The sequence below is a fragment of the Staurois parvus genome, unplaced genomic scaffold (assembly GCF_062004578.1).
Source record: "Staurois parvus isolate SC_StPar_1 unplaced genomic scaffold, SC_StPar_1.0 ptg000018l, whole genome shotgun sequence".
Lineage (NCBI taxonomy): Eukaryota > Metazoa > Chordata > Amphibia > Anura > Ranidae > Staurois > Staurois parvus.
The window spans coordinates 24,271,650-24,288,784 of NW_028317814.1; the positions used below are offsets into that span (position 1 = coordinate 24,271,650).

General features: G+C 44.6%; 1 protein-coding gene across 1 annotated transcript; it reads left to right on the forward strand.

Moving 5' to 3' along the window:
* Positions 1-223: 223 nt before the first annotated feature.
* On the forward strand, positions 224-4,841 carry LOC149473202 (E3 ubiquitin/ISG15 ligase TRIM25-like). The gene has a single exon (XM_089683242.1). It carries the CDS (start codon positions 224-226, stop codon positions 1,754-1,756), a length of 1,533 nt encoding a protein of 510 aa, XP_089539368.1. The 3' UTR covers positions 1,757-4,841.
* The last annotated feature ends 12,294 nt before the right edge of the window (positions 4,842-17,135 follow it).

Genomic DNA, 17,135 nt, shown 5'->3' on the forward strand with positions numbered 1-17,135 from the left:
TTAGCCCAATTTAGATACCAGGAAATAAACGTTTTTCTATAGCAGGGCTTTAATTCCAGCCATGGGAGTATGTAGGAGACAGTACAAAGAGTTAATATTTTGTGTAGCACACACACATGTACAGTGCATACTTTGAGCTGCGTGACGGTGGTTGTAGCTTGTTTACCACGCCTTCTATGTGAAAATCTGATATGTGGTGTTTGCTTTCATTTTCCTTCGAACAATGGCACTCCTACGAGATGAACTGAACTGTTCCATCTGCCTGAGCCTTTATACCGACCCTGTAATGTTGTTCTGCGGGCACAACTTCTGCCGAGGATGTATTATGCAAGTGTTAGATAACCACGATCAGTCCACAGATTACACCTGTCCTGAATGCAGAATGGAGTTTGAACAACGTCCTACATTGCTGAGAAACCTGAAGCTGTGTAATATAGTGGAGCACCTGTCTCCTAGACAGCCAGCACAGCAAGAGGAGACCAACCTATTCTGCACCTTTTGTGAGTTTGACGTACCAGCTACTAAATCCTGCCTGCGCTGCGAAACATTCCTGTGTGACAACCATTTGAAGAAACACAACAAGTTGGTGGAACATTTGTTATCTGATCCCACCACTTTTCTAAAAAACCGGAAATGTTCATTTCACAAGGAATTTCTTAAATACTACTGCTCCCGGGATTCTACCTGTATCTGTGCTTCCTGTTACCAGGTCGGTTCTCACAAGGGTCACCCAGTAGAACCTTTGACCATAGCTTCTGAGAGGAAACTTCAAAATTCTCTGATGAAGCTAATCGGAGACAGAGAGGAGCTGGAAGAAAAGGTCAAGGGGCTCAAGGCACAGAAAAGAAAGGTTCAAGAACAAGCCGATACTTTGAGAAAGGGAATGAAGTCGTTCTTTACGAAGTTGATGAAGGAGATTCAAATATTACAGAAGATGGTCCTAACTGATATTTCCAGACAAAAAGGTCATGCGCTTTTTCAAGTCACAAGCCTCATCCAAAAGCTAGAAACAAAGAAAGATGAACTGTCTAAGAAGATTTATAAAACTGAAGAACTGCTCCATTTATCCGACCCTTTAACTGTCTTGATGGAAGAGCCGGACAAAGATGAGAGCTGGCTTGTGCCAGATGTTGCCATTTATTTGGATGAAACACCCGTCCAATTGGTTTTAAATCGAAGTCTGGCAAGACTGGTGGATATTTCCATGGAACTCAAAGAAAACATTTCAATGCCCAAGGTCTCCAGTGTGTTGATGGATTTCAGAACAGCATGCAATTATATATTTGTCTCACATGATTTGAAGTCTGCCTCATATGTGCAAGTAGACCAAGGATACCCAGATGGGCCAGAACGGTTTACATCATGCCAGGTGTTAAGCAGCCATAGTTTCAGCACAGGGCAGTGTTACTTTGAGGTGGACGTCAGCAAGGCCAAGGAGTGGATAGTAGGTATGGCTTATGACAGCATTGAGAGGAAAACACTGGGGAACGATTCTTACATAGGGTATAATGATAAATCTTGGGGTCTGGAATACCGCAATGGTATAATTGCCCGTCACAACAACGTAACCGAAGATGTGACCTCAGGCCCTCCAATGCGGTTTCTTGGAGTGTACATCAACATGGACACTGGACAGCTTTCATTTTATCAACTGTGTGATCAAATTAGACATTTACATACCTTTTCTACCAGCTTTACTGAGGGACTTCATGCTGCTTTCTATGTATTTCCAGATAGCTGTATATCAGTCCACTAACTGCTGAAGCTTTTAGTGGGCAAATGGTAATGATCACTCCAATCAATTCTCTGCTTTGCTTTCCAAGGTGCAGGGTATACCATACCGACAGAAGTTAAAATGGATGTAACCCCTAACTGAATGTAATTTAAATTGCTTAATGTGTATCTTAAACAACTTTTCACCTTTTTTCATCTTCAATGCATTTCAGGCTGCTGAGATCCTGCAGTCTCTTTGCAGTCATTTCCCATCTACATGCACTACAGGGATGGCTGCATGGCCTATCTCAGAATGGAATTCCTTATAGTGACAATGAAGGACCATGCCTACGTAATATGTGTTGAAGCAGTCATTTGTGGTCTCCATTGGAAGCCTGTAATACATGGTGACAATGTAGGAGACTAACTGGAACACAGAGACAGAACGTTGTCTTCCTATAACAGGAAGTGCCTGAACAAGGACCTTCGTGGCATGATCACCTGCTCTTATTTATTCAAAGATGTTGATTTACAAACAAAGAAAATTGTGATTTTTGTCATTGGGTTTACTCTACTTTAAGTTAACTTAAATGTCAGTACTGTCCTTTTTTTCATTGTAGAATACAGATAAGAGGCTTTATAGGTTTTAGGTGTTTGTCCCATGCTGAGTGTGGCCCTTCATTCCATGAGAAGGAACTCACTTCATTAGAACATAAAGTCATCTAACAATGTTCCTATTTAAAGTGACACTAAACTTTGGTTTTAAAAAAAAATTCTATTCAAGTATGTATTTTTAACAGAAAAGTCCCTTCTATTGCTCCCAACCTCCTCCAAATCTCTAAAATTAATTTCTGTTGCTGCACTGACTTTGTGTTAGAGCAGGGGTGTCAAACTGGTGGCCCTCCAGCTGTTGCAAAACTACAAGTTTCATCATGCCTCTGCCCTTGGGAGTCATGCTTGTAACTTTCAATCTTGCAATGCCTCATGGGACTTGTAGTTTGGCAACAGCTGGAGGGCTACCAGTTTGACATCCATGTGTTAGAGTGTGGCTATGTTCATCCTCCATGGTCCCACTGCATGTAGGAATGTAGCTTCCCTCTCTTGCTCACTCCTGAGATGGACTATGGCAGGGGTGTCAAACTGGCAGCCCTCCAGCTGTTGCAAAACTACAAGTTCCATCATGCCTCTGCCCTTGGGAGTCATGCTTGTAACTGTCAATCTTGCAATGCCTCATGGGACTTGTAGTTTGGCAACAGCTGGAGGGCCACCAGTTTGACACCTGTGTGTTAGAGGGTGGCTATGTTCATCCTCCATGGTCCCACTGCATGTAGGAACGTAGCCACCCTCTCTTGCTCACTCCTGAGATGGACTATGGCAGGGGTGTCAAACTGGCAGCTCTCCAGCTGTTGCAAAACTACAACTCCCATCATGCCTCTGCCTTTGGGAGTCATGCTTGTGACTGTCAATCTGGCATTGCCTCGTGGGACTTGTAGTTTGGCAACAGCTGGAGGGCTACCAGTTTGACACCCATGTGTTAGAGGGTGGCTATGTTCATCCTCCATGGTCCCACTGCATGTAGGAATGTAGCTTCCCTCTCTTGCTCACTTCAGAGATGGACTATGGCAGGGGTGTCAAACTGGCAGCCCTCCAGCTGTTGCAAAACTACAAGTTCCATGATGCCTCTGCCCTTGGGAGTCATGCTTTTAACTGTCAATCTTGCAATGCCTCATGGGACTTGTAGTTTGGCAACAGCTGGAGGGCCACCAGTTTGACACCCATGTGTTAGAGGGTGGCTATGTTCATCCTCCATGGTCCCACTGCATGTAGGAACATAGCCTCCCTCTCTTGCTCACTCCTGAGATGGACTATGGCAGGGGTGTCAAACTGGCAGCCCTCCAGCTGTTGCAAAACTACAACTCCCATCATGCCTCTGCCTTTGGGAGTCATGCTTGTGACTGTCAATCTGGCATTGCCTCGTGGGACTTGTAGTTTGGCAACAGCTGGAGGGCTACCAGTTTGACACCCATGTGTTAGAGGGTGGCTATGTTCATCCTCCATGGTCCCACTGCATGTAGGAATGTAGCTTCCCTCTCTTGCTCACTTCAGAGATGGACTATGGCAGGGGTGTCAAACTGGCAGCCCTCCAGCTGTTGCAAAACTACAAGTTCCATGATGCCTCTGCCCTTGGGAGTCATGCTTTTAACTGTCAATCTTGCAATGCCTCATGGGACTTGTAGTTTGGCAACAGCTGGAGGGCCACCAGTTTGACACCCATGTGTTAGAGGGTGGCTATGTTCATCCTCCATGGTCCCACTGCATGTAGGAACATAGCCTCCCTCTCTTGCTCACTCCTGAGATGGACTATGGCAGGGGTGTCAAACTGGCAGCCCTCCAGCTGTTGCAAAACTACAACTCCCATAGCTGGAGGGCCGCCAGTTTGACACCCGTGCACTAATCAATATTAGGATAGGAGTTGCCTATCTATAAAATTTCCAGGACATTCTCAACCCCTGTACCTGACATATATGCTGGACATCTTGGACTGCATGTAAATGTGGACAAATGTATTAATAAAGGTTTTAAAAAATAAAAAGGAAATTCATATATTGAATACTACCATCACCGTTGTTACTGGTATTAGCCCAATTTAGTTACCAGGAAACAAACGTTTTTCTATAGTAGGGCTTTAATTACAGCCATGGGAGCATGCAGGAGAAAGTCTCTGCTTTTAGGAGTCATGCTTGTGACTGTCAATCTTGTAATGTGTCGTGGTAGTTTGGCAACAGCTGGAGGGCCACCAGTTTGACACCCGTGGACTATGGCCTGTGGGATTTGTAGTGTACATAGAGCAGTGTATATGACTGCAACTAACATGCACTGCTCGTTCCAAAAAAATCAAGAAGTGAGGGGGGGAAATGAGAGGTAGGGGTGCTAATGGAGGATGTTACAAGGAGCCAGAAAAACACAGTAAGAAATGTAGTGGATGTGTATGGATTATTTTGGAGAATAAGGATATTGTTTAGTGTCATTTATTGTGAAATAATGGGATTGTCCTTCTAAGAACCTTTATGTGAAAATTCTTGGTTAAAAAAGTGCTGATGTCAATAAAACAGATTTCTTAAAAGGAAGTGCTGGTGACTTTATGCACTTATTTCAGTTTCACTAGCACCCTACGCATATTATTAAATGTCATATACTGTGTGGTGTGCAGCCACGTAATATTTCTGATCTTGCCACACCTGGACTGCAAATTACATTTCTTTACTGTCAAGTAACAACCACACCCACCATGATCAAGCTGCATTTCCAGCTCAAACGGTCTATTTTTACAATATTAATGTGCTGAAGGGATGCAAAGTACTGCCTTTAAAGTTTGTATTGTTGTTTTAGTCTACTGACAGCAGCCATCAGGAGTAGATATACTGTATGTCCACAGGCCACACATATGCGAATATGGGTGGCCGAGGCTTTGTGGTGAGAGTGTGCTCACTTCCAGCACGGAGTCCGAGCTGACAAAGGCAACTTTCGGTCTGTACTAATGATCAGGAACCACAGCCAACCACAGTGGTCCCATGACTAGACAGACCTTCCTGCCTAGCCAATCACAGTGGTCCCATGACTACACAGACCTTCCTGCCCAGCCAATCACAGTGGTCCCATGACTACACAGACCTTCCTGCCTAGCCAATCACAGTGGTCCCATGAGTAGACGGACCTTCCTGCCTAGCCAATCACAGTGGGCCCATGACTAGGCAGATCTTCGTGCCTAGCCAATCACAGTCGTCCCATGACTACACAGACCTTCCTCCTTCCTACCTAGCCAATCACAGTGGTCCTATGACTAGGCAGGCCTTCCTGCCTAGCCAATCACAGTGGTCCCATGACTATACAGACCTTCCTGCCTAACTAATCACAGTGGTCCCATGACTAGGCAGACCTTCCTGCCTAGCCAATCACAGTGGTCCCATGACTATACAGACCTTCCTGCCTAACTAATCACAGTGGTCTCATGACTAGACAGACCTTCCTGCCTAGCCAATCACAGTGGTCCCATGACTATACAGACCTTCCTGCCTAACTAATCACAGTGGTCTCATGACTAGACAGACCTTCCTGCCTAGCCAATCACAGTGGTCCCATGACTATACAGACCTTCCTGCCTAGCCAATCACAGTGGTCCCGTGACTAGATGGACTTTCCTGCCTAGCCAATCACAGTGGTCCCGTGACTATACAGACCTTCCTGCCTAGCCAATCACAGTGGTCCCATGACTAGACGGACCTTCCTGCCTAGCCAATCACAGTGGGCCCATGACTAGGCAGACCTTCCTGCCTAGCCAATCACAGTGGTCCCATGACTACACAGACCTTCCTGCCTAGCCAATCACAGTGGTCCCATGACTAGACGGACCTTCCTGCCTAGCCAATCACAGTGGGCCCATGACTAGGCAGACCTTAGTGCCTAGCCAATCACAGTGGTCCCATGACTAGACAGACCTTCCTGCCTAGCCAATCACAGTGGTCCCATGACTATACAGACCCTCCTGCCTAGCCAATCACAGTGGCCCCATGACTATACAGACCTTCCTGCCTAGCCAATCACAGTGGTCCCATGACTAGGCGGACCTTCCTGCCTAGCCAATCACAGTGGTCCCATGACTAGACGGACCTTCCTGCCTAGCCAATCACAGTGGTCCCATGACTACACAGACCTTCCTGCGTAGCCAATCACAGTGGTCCCATGACTAGGCAGACCTCCCCCCCCAAGGCATGCGAGCCCAGTTAAAGGGAAGCCAGGGTGGGCAGGAAGGTGTTACCAGTGGTTTATTTATTTAAGCTGGTCATACACTATGTGAATTTTGTCTTGTTCATGTAGAACCGGCCACGATTCGGTAAATAGGAGGTCCTGCTGCCACCCGCCCGCCTGACATCATTCAATTGAAAAATTTAAGGCATAAGACAGAAAATTGTCAGATGACTAGAACCTGTATCCAATCAGATGCAGCCACTGTTTGGGTATTTTGATAGCCAGCTGTCAGAATCAATACACTGCTCAAAAAAAAAGTCAAAGGAACACATTATTGGGCTCTTTCACACGGGACAGACCCGTTTAGCAGATCTGCTTGCTCAGCAGGGGATCTATCCTCTGATCCCCGCTGAGCAAGAGGATGATAGCTGTGTGTCCCCTCCTCTGCAGTAGAGCATATAAAGAGCTGCTCGCTCTCCTCAATGGTCGGTCGGAAGAAAACGGACCGCCTGTCCGTTTTCATCCGATCTGACTGACGGAAGGGGAATTGGATTCCCATCTGTCCCTTTTTTGCGGATCAGATCGAATATCGGTGGGTGTAAATGGACACATCTGTTTACACCTGCCTCTCCAGAGGAGAATTATTATTATTATACAGGATGTATATAGCGCCAACAGTTTGCTCAGAGCTTTACAATATAATAGGAGACAAGACAGCAACAATACAGTTCAATACAAGAGGGAAAGAAGGGCCCTGATCCTTGGAGCTTACAATCTAGGAGGATAGAGGTTTCGATCGGGAATGCCTGAAAAACAGGCAGGCGGACCCGATCGGAAAGTTTGTGTGAAAGAGCCCTTAATCAGAGTATAGCATCAAGTCAAATAAACTCCTGGGATATAGATCTTGTCAGTTAAGTAGTAGAGAGGGTTGTTTATCAGTTTCAGCTGCTTTGGTGTTAATGAAATTAACAACAGGTGCATTAGATGGACAACAATGAGATGACCCCCAAAACAGGAATGGTTTTACAGGTGGAGCCACTGACATTTTTTACCCTACTCCTCTTTTTTTTTTACTGTTTTTCACTAATTTTGCATTTGGCTAGGGTCAGTGTCACTATTGGTAGCATGAGGCGATACCTGGACTATACAGAGATCACACAGGCAGTCCAACTCCTCCAGGATGGCACATCAATACGTGCCATTGCCAGAAGGTTTGCTGTGTCTCCCAGCACAGTCTCAAGAGAATGGAGGAGATTCCAGGAGATAGGCAGGTACTCTAGGAGAGCTGGACAAGGCCATACAAGGTCCACCTTAACCCATCAGCAGGACTGGTATCTGCTTCTTTGTGTAAGGAGGATCAGGATGAACACTGCCAGAGCCCTACAAAATTACCTCCAGCAGGCCACTGCCATGAATGTCTCTGACCAAACAATCAGAAATAGTCTTCATGAGGGTGTCTGAGGGCCCGATGTCCTCTAGTGGGCCCTGTGCTCACTGCCCAGCACCATAGAGCTCGATTGGAATTTGCCATTAAATACCAGAATTGGCAGGTCCACCACTGGCGCCATGTGCTTTTCACAGATGAGAGCAGGTTCACCCTGAGCACATGTGATAGACGTGAAAGGGTCTGGAGAAGCCGTGGAGAACGTTCTGCTTCCTGTAACATCGTTCAGCATGACCGTTTTGGTGGTGGGTCAGTGATGGTCTGGGAAGGCATATCCATGGAGGGAAGCACAGACCTCTACAGGCTAGACAATGGCACCCTGACTGCCATTAGGTATCGGGATGAAATCCTTGGATCCATTGTCAGACCCTATACTGGTGCAGTGGGTCCTGGGTTCCTCCTGGAGCACGACAATGCCCGGCCTCTTGTTGTGAGAGTATGCAGGCAGTTCTTGGAGGATGAAGGAATTGATACCATTGAATGGTCCCCTTGCTCGCCTGACCTAAATCCAATAGAACACCTCTGGGATGTCATGTTTCGGTCCATCCGACGCTGCCAGGTTGCACCTCAGACTATCCAGGAGCTCAGTGATGCCCTGGTCCAGATCTGGGAGGAAATACCCCAGGAAACCAACCGTCGTCTCATTAGGAGCATGCCCCGACATTGTCAGGCATGCATACAAGCACGTGGGGGCCATACAAACTACTGGAGGACCATTTTGAGTTGCTGCAATGAAATTTCAGCAAAATGGACTAGCCTGCTGCATCATTTTTTCACTTTGATTTTTGTAGTGTCTTTGATTTCAGTCCTCTGTAGGTTTATAATTTCAATTTCCATCAAATGATGGGGCATCCTTTTGTTCCTAACACATTACCCAGTCCATAGCAGTATAGAGAGCTAGCAGGAGATTTTTCCCCATTGAGATCTGATGTGTTTTCAAAGTGTTCCTTTCATTTTTTTGAGGAGTGTAGTTGCAGTAGGAGCCCTCATGCACACTGGACGTTTTTACTGCTGCTGTTTTTGACCTCTGGCATTTTTTTTCTACAGCCAGTAAACTCCCCAGCATGTTATCCTATGTGTTCATGCATTGTTCAGCATTTTTGTGGCAGGAGCGTTTTCTGGCTGGAAACCCCCCCCCCCCCCCAGAACTAGTGAGTTTCAAGGGGAGGTTTTTAGCTGTAAAAAGCTAAAAAATGTCAATAAAAGTTGAAAAACTGCAAAAAAAGGGCTTTCCAGCGTTTATGAGTGTTTTTGAACCTGAAGATTTTGTGAGAGTATAACTGCTAATAAACACAAATGCTGAAAAACACTAAAAAACGCTGAAAAAAGCTAATGCAAAAAAGCTAACTGCAGCATTATAAAGCTAACGCTACTGGTGTTTTTATAACGTCCAGTGTGCATGAGGCCGAAGATTCATTCATCCGTGCCGTGTAGATGGAGAAATAGGCTGAACAGAAAAAATCTGTATGTCCAGCTAAACTTTCACCTGTTTATCAAAGTGCAAAGCCTATATCAGACGAGCATTCCAGACATTCCCGAGGACGGATTCATTCCTTTCACTGCAAAGTGAACTTTTCTATTCACTTTAAAACAACATTTATTTATTTCAGTTACTTATATAGCGCCGTCAATTTACATATACAGTGAGGAACAGAAGTATTTGAACACCCTGCGATTTTGCAAGTTCTCCCACTTAGAAATCATGGAGGGGTCTGAAATTCACATTGTAGGTGCATTCCCACTTTGAGAGACAGAATTTAAAAAAAAAATCAGGAAATCACATTGTATGATTTTTAAAGAATTTATTTGTCTTGCACTGCTGAACATAAGTATTTGAACACCTGAGAAAATCAGTGTTAATATTTGGTACAGAAGCCTTTGTTTGCAATTACAGAGGTCAGACGTTTCCTGTAGTTCTTGACCAGGTTTGCACACACTGCAACAGGGATTTTGGCCCACTCCTCCACACAGATCTCCTCTAGATCTGTCAGGTTTCGGGGCTGTCGCTGAGCAACACGGAGTTTCAGCTCCCTCCAAAGATGTTGTATTGGATTTAGGTCTGGAGACTGGCTAGGCCACTCCAGAACCTTGATATCCTTCTTACGGAGCCACTCCTTGGTTATCCTGGCTGTGTGCTTCGGGTCGTTGTCATGTTGGAAGACCCAGCCACGACCTATCCTCAATGCTCTGACTGAGGGAAGGAGGTTGTTGCTCAAAATCTCACAATAAATGGCCCTATTCATCCTCTCCTTAATACAGTGAAGTCGTCCTGTCCCCTTCGCAGAAAAGCACCCCCAAAGCATGATGTTACCACCCCCATGCTTCACAGTAGGGATTGTGTTCTTGGGATGCAACTCATCCTTCTTTTTCCTCCAAACACGACGAGTGAAGTTTAGACCAAAAAGTTCTACTTTGGTCTCATCTGACCACACAACTTTCTCCCATGCCTCCTCTGGATCATCCAGATGGTCATTGGCAGACTTCAGACGGGCCTGGACATGTGATGACTTGAGTAGGGGAACCTTCTGTGCAATGCATGATTTGAAACCATGATGGCATAGTGTTCTACCGACAGTGACCTTTGAAACTGTGGTTCCAGCTCTCTTCATGTCATTAACCAGCTCCTCCCTTGTAGTTCTGGGCTGATTCCTCACCTTTCTTATCAGTGATACCCCACGAGGTGAGATCTTGCATGGAGCCCCAGTCTGAGGGAGACTGACAGTCATCTTTAGCCTCTTCCATTTTCTAACAATTGCTCCAACAGTTGATCTATTTTCACCAAGCTGCTTGGCAATTGCCCCGTAGCCCTTTCCAGCCTTGTGGAGGTCCACAATTTTGTCTCTGGTGTCTTTTGACAGCTCTTTGGTCTTGCCCATGGTAGTAGTTGGCGTCTGACTGACTGTGGGGTGGGCAGGTGTCTTTAAAGAGCTCAGACAGGTGCTACTAAGTTAGATTATTGAGTGGAGTAGAGGTGGACTTTTTAAAGGTACAGTAACAGGTCTTTGAGAGCCAGAATTCTTGCTGTTTCTTAGTTGTTCAAATACTTATGTTCAGCAGTGCAAGACAAATACATTCTTTAAAAATCATACAATGTGATTTCCTTATTTTTTTTTTTAATTCTGTCTCTCAGAGTGGGAATGCACCTACAATGTGAATGTCAGACCCCTCCATGATTTCTAAGTGGGAGAACTTGCAAAATCGCAGGGTGTTCAAATACTTCTATTCCTCACTGTATATTGTATATTCACATCAGTCCCTAACCCTCAAGGGGTGTACAATCTAAGGTCCCTAACTCACATTCATACATACACATACTAGGGACAATTTAGACAGGAGCCAATTAACCTACCAGCATGTCTTTAGAGTGTGGGAGGAAACCGGATTACCTGGAGGAAACCCACGCAGGCACAGGAAGAACATGCAAACTCCAGGCAGGTGGTGCCATGGTTGGGATTCAAACCAATGACCCTTGTACTGCCAGGCAGAAGGTCTAACCATTTAGCCACTGTGCTGCCCAACAACATTCCACACAAAATCAATATTATTAGTGGATGCTGAAGTCCTGGATCACTTGCAGGTGTCTAACAACTCTAGGGGACTCCTGTAGCAATAGATCCCCCTCTGAGTTCCAGAACTCTATTGTAATAATATAAATGAAGCCAAAAATGAAAAAGGGAGCGTGACACATCTGACAGGGTATAAGCAGATGGGCGGAGCTGAGAAATCAGCTGTCAAAAGCTTTCCATTGAAATTGCTAAAGCTGGCCATACACAGAGCAAATTTTGCCTAGTTCGGCCGAAATTTGCTCAGTGAGTGGCCATGTCTGCCACCTTCTACCTGACATCCCTTACATGAAAAACTGAAGGAGCTGGGCAGAAAATGGTCAAATGGACAATTGCTGCATCCAATCAGATGTAGCTGCTGAGCAAGTATTTTGGCAGCTGGCCGTCATACGCCATATTATATAGTGTGGATGGAGGAATCCTGGAGGATAAACGAAAAAAAAATCTGTATGTGTGGTCAGCTTTGTTCACTTTCCAGCACCTATTCAAAAGTACATTTTGGTTTGGGGTGGCTCCACCTTTTGAGTCAACACAAAAACATAATGGGGTTGATTTACTAAAGGCAAATAGACTGTGCACTTTGCAAATGCTGTTGCGCTCTGCAAGGGAATTTGCTCCAGAGATTAGTAAATGTGCTGATTTCCATCATCCAATCATATGCAAGTGAAAATGCATGTTTTAAATTTTCCTTGCATGTGAGTGGGAATTATTTGCAAAGTGAAGCTCCTCCTCCTCCCTCATTATTAACAAAAATGTCTTGTCTTCCTTTCACAAGGTACAAAGCATTCTGTGAATGGACGAGGGAAGAGAAGAAGCAAATTAAATATCTTCCTTCCTCCTGAATATCTTCCTTCCTATTCATGGAATGCCTTGTATTCTTTTTGTAGGATGCAAGGCAATCTGTGAATGGGTGGAGGAAGAGAAGACGCAAATGAGTGACAGGATCTTTTCATAGGATGCAAGGCATTCTGTAGATGGAAATGGGGAGAGAAAGGGTGGATAAAGGATATGTTGTCCCCTGTCCATTCACAGAACTCTTTGAATCCTATGGAATAAAAAAAGTTTTATGAACAGATGAAGGGAGAAAAGAGGTAAATGAATGATAGAATCTCTTTCATCCATTCACACATCTTCCATACTGTGAAAAGGAAACAAGGAGTTTTGTGACTGAGTGAAGGGGAGGGAGAATGACAGGATCTCTGTACTGTCATAGATATTGCTCTAAACCCCTACAGTGCCAGAAAATCACCTCTGTGAGTAGATCCATTACTAAAGCGAGGTTTTTACAGGAACCAGCAGCAGGAAGGATGTAGGATACTCTTCAGTAGTTGGCGCTGTATGTCCCCCCCCCCCCCCCCCCACACACACACACACATTTTTTTTTTTTTTTACTAGCGCTTAGCTTTTAGCTTTCCCTACACAACTTCCTTCATAAAATACGAAACCGAATGGGTATTAAATACCACCAAAAGAAATCTCTATATGTATATGTCTATCTATCTATCTGCACATATATATATAAATAATATGTGTTGCATGTCTAAGTAATTGTATTGTTAATGTGTGGGAAATCCCTTCTAAGCCCCGGTACACATATATGTGGCTATGCGGGCCGCGTTTTGCATGTGCACGAGAGCCCATTCATTTGAATGGACTCCTGTGCCCTGTGACACGCAGGGAAGAAGTCCCTGCACTTCTTTGGAAATCGCAGTCCGCACGGGAACCTTGGTTCCCAGTACGGTTGCGATTTCCAGTGTAGGTGGCGTGCCATTAGAATTAATGGCACCCACCCGCGGGTACGCATACCTCTGTGCGGGTGGTGCGGCTGAATGAATTTTCATGTGGATCCGCAGCAGCACCACTCACACATATGTGAACCTATCCTTAGACAGTTATCAAGTGTCCCCAGTGGAAGCTTTCCCCTTTTTTCCTGTTCTGGTGGCAACTCAAATTTTTGGATTCATCTTCCCTTTCATTCTCAGTGATACTGGTGATCAGAGAGGGCTGATTGTTAAATGAATTTTAAAATGCATTTAAATTATGAAGCCATAATAAATGATCTAAAAATGAGTTATTATTTGCACAGATCTGCATGACACAGTGGGGGGGCAGGGGCGGACTGACCATTTGGAAACTCGGGCACTGCCCGAGGGCCCGGGGTCAGTAGGGGGCCCCATGAGATGCCCCTGGTACCTTTTTCATAGGCTTTTTTGAGTTTGGGCAAGGACACAGGGGCCCCATGATCCCCTATTGCCCGGGGGCCCCATGAGCTGTCAGTCCACCCCTGTGGGGGGGATTTACTAAAGCTGGAGCACTCAGAAACTGGTGCAGCTGTGCATTGTAGCCAATCAGCTTCTAATTTTAGCTTGTTCACTTAAGGTTTGGCAATAAAACTTGGAAGCTGATTGGTTACTATGCAAAAGTGAACCTGATTTTGAGCTCTCCAGCTTTAGCAATGAACCAGTGTGTGTTTCCTGTGATTGGGTATACAGTCTATCATTGGGATTCTCCAAGCAGTAGAACTATCTACTCCCTGTGCCTGCGTGGGTTTCCTCCGGGTACTCCGGTTTCCTCCCACACTCCAAAGACATGCTGGTAGGTTAATTGGCTCCTGTCTAAATTGGCCCTAGTATGTGTATGTATGAATGTAAGCTAGGGACCTTAGATTGTACACCCCTTGAGGGTTAGGGACTGATGTGAATGTACAATATATATGTAAAGTGCTGTGTAAAATGACAGCTCCATATAAGTACCTGAAATAAATAAAAATAAAATAAACTCTTCTGCAATATGTAAACCAACCACTTGGTGTCACTGTGTTCATCACTACACTCCCCTGCAGGAGCATGCGCCTTCTCAGCCCTTGATAGAACAGATTGAAATACTAGAGGGCGCCATTTCATATCAGCTGTGACATTTGTCTCCGTTTTAGGAGCCATTTTGACGTAGTCTTCTACCTTGGTTTTCATTGTATATGGTCTTCGGACTAATGGCTTCCTGCAGCGCAGTTCTGAGGACACCGGTGTTTACACATGAGGCTCAGCTCCTGGTTAGATGGTGATCACTTTCAATGCTGAGTCCCCGCTATGTTTTCTTGTATACAGTGGACGGGGTGAGCTGTGTCACCTGTGTGATTGCAGGACCTGCCTGCTCTGCCTTGTGCAGCCCTGGAAGGTGAGCCCCAGGCTTCTCATCCATTCATGGCCCACGGTGAGTACAGGGAACCAACATATATATGAACTTTATCCTCTCTAAGCTGCTGACAACTAATGCATTCCCTCCCCCATAGAAGTACATTGGACCTGCAGGGGTTCGCGGGTTGGACAACATGGTCCTGTACCCCCGGTTCACACCTAAGCGTTTTCCAGAAACGCAATACAGTCCATTTAACATGATTTCCTGAAGGGTCAGGGACTTTTTTGAATACAAAAGTTGCGTTTTTGTTCTATGGATAGAACAACATGTAATGCGTTTTTTATGCATTTTTGACGCCTTTTGCATTTTAACCACTTTAAGTCCGGACACTTTCACCCCCTTCCTGCCCAGGCCAATTTTCAGCTTTCAGGACTATCACACTTTGAATGACAATTGCGCGGTTATGCAACACTGTACCCATATTAATTTTTATTAGCATTTTTTGAGACAGATAAAACTTTATTTTGGTAATATTTATTATTTTATTTTTGCTATATAAATGAAAAATTCTAAACATTTTGAAATAAAAGTTTTTTTAATAAAATTTTTCAAATAAATAATCTTTCTTCATAAATCTTGTCCAAAATGGATTCAGCTATCTTTTTAGTAAAAAAAAAACAAAACAAAAAACAAATTAGTTTATAACCAAAAAGCATAATTTTTCAAAAAATTGTTTTTAATTTTTATATTTGTTATGGTTTTTTTTTTAACATACTGTCACCCTAGCAGTATAGTGTCACCATAGTGGGGGGTGATGATTTTTTTTTTTTTTTCTTTTTTTACACTGATTGCTTTTACACCCATAAAGGCTGTAAGGCTCCATGTACGCTGCAGCTGATAAACTGACGTTCAGGAGCTTTTCTGCGTTTTTTTGAGCAGCCCCTGAACTCTCCCTAATGTTTTCCTACGTGTCCATGTACACATCTTCATTTACAGGCAGTTGAGTTTACAGTCGTTTTTTTGAACGCACCAAACTTGCATTCAGGAGTAGATTTTATCAGCGTTTCAAATGCTAAACATGTTTATAGGCGTTTGCGTTTGAAAATTTTTTTTAACTCTTCCATTTCCAGATGCTGTCCAGAGCCTTTTTTCATCATGAAAAATGCATGCAAAGCTTTTTCTCGGTACTCAAATGGACCCGGTACACCATACTTTGAGGTTTTGCATGAAAGAAAATATGTTAGACACTGCTGCAATAATTTCTGCACAGAAATGAGCTGGAACACATCCAAACACCGCAAAAAAAAAAAAAAAGACAGGTCATCTCAACACATACTGCTCTCTCTGCTTCTGCTCTCTCTATTTCTCTCACAATGTCTGAAATAGGTAATTTTTTACTATTTTGAGTTTACAGTCGTTTTCTTGAACGCACCAAACTTGCATCCAGGAGTAGATTTTATCAGCGTTTCAAATGCTTGTGGAAATTGTTTTTAACTCTTCCATTTCCAGTTGCTATCCAGAGCCTTTTTTCATCATGAAAAATGCATGCAAAGTGTTTTCCCGACACTCAAATTGCTGCAATAATGTCTGCACAGAAATGAGCTGGAACACATCCAAACACCACAAAAAAAAAGACAGGTCATCTCAACACATACTGCTCTCTCTGCTTCTACTCTCTCTATTTCTCTCTCTTACTGTTTTCAGTACATTCTGGGTATTTTGGAAGGTCTCCTGATGTTATCTTTAAAAAACACTTCTAAACGCAAACTCTCAAACGTAGTATGCAAACGTGGCCAAACAGACGTTTTTTTAACCTACGTTTTCTAGCCAGGGGCGGACTGACCAATCGAGCACTCGGGCACTGCCCCAGGGCCCGGGGTCAGTAGGGGGCCCCATGAAATGCCCCTGTTACCTTTTTTATAGGCTTTTTTGGGTGTGCTTTGAGTGTGGGCAAGGACACGGGCCCCATGACCCCCTATTGCCCTGGGGCCCCATGAGTTGTCTCTCCGCCACTGTTTCTAGCAGTCAGTTTCCATCATTCAGAAGTGTCCTGTGTACATGGAGCCTAAAAGCAATAATTTCTCCTTCTCTCTGGCTGCATTCTTGCAGTCTTTGAGAAATACTGTGAGAGCAGTGATTGGTCACAGCTTGTCACAGGGTACAATGCTGTTGTGAATAGCCTTGCACCATGTGGCCTCGGTGATCATTCACAGATTTCACTAGTAAGCAATGATGTAAGGAAGTGACATCTTGTTTACTACTATTCCTGTGATCACTGATTGGCCAATCAAGGATCACATGAATCGGGACCTCACACAGTGGTCCCGTACAGCAATCGGTGTTCTCCGGACACAGTGGGCACCGGATAGCGGTGCCTCGTGCTCCCAGGGAGCTCACACAGGCAGTGAGTGCAGGGGCCATTTATAAATGGTGACCCGCTTTGGCACTGCTCCCGTCCGGCTGTTTATGTAAATAGGCCGGACAGGAAGTGGTTAATCTGCATAGCAACAAGAAAGAAAAAAAACCGCAAAACA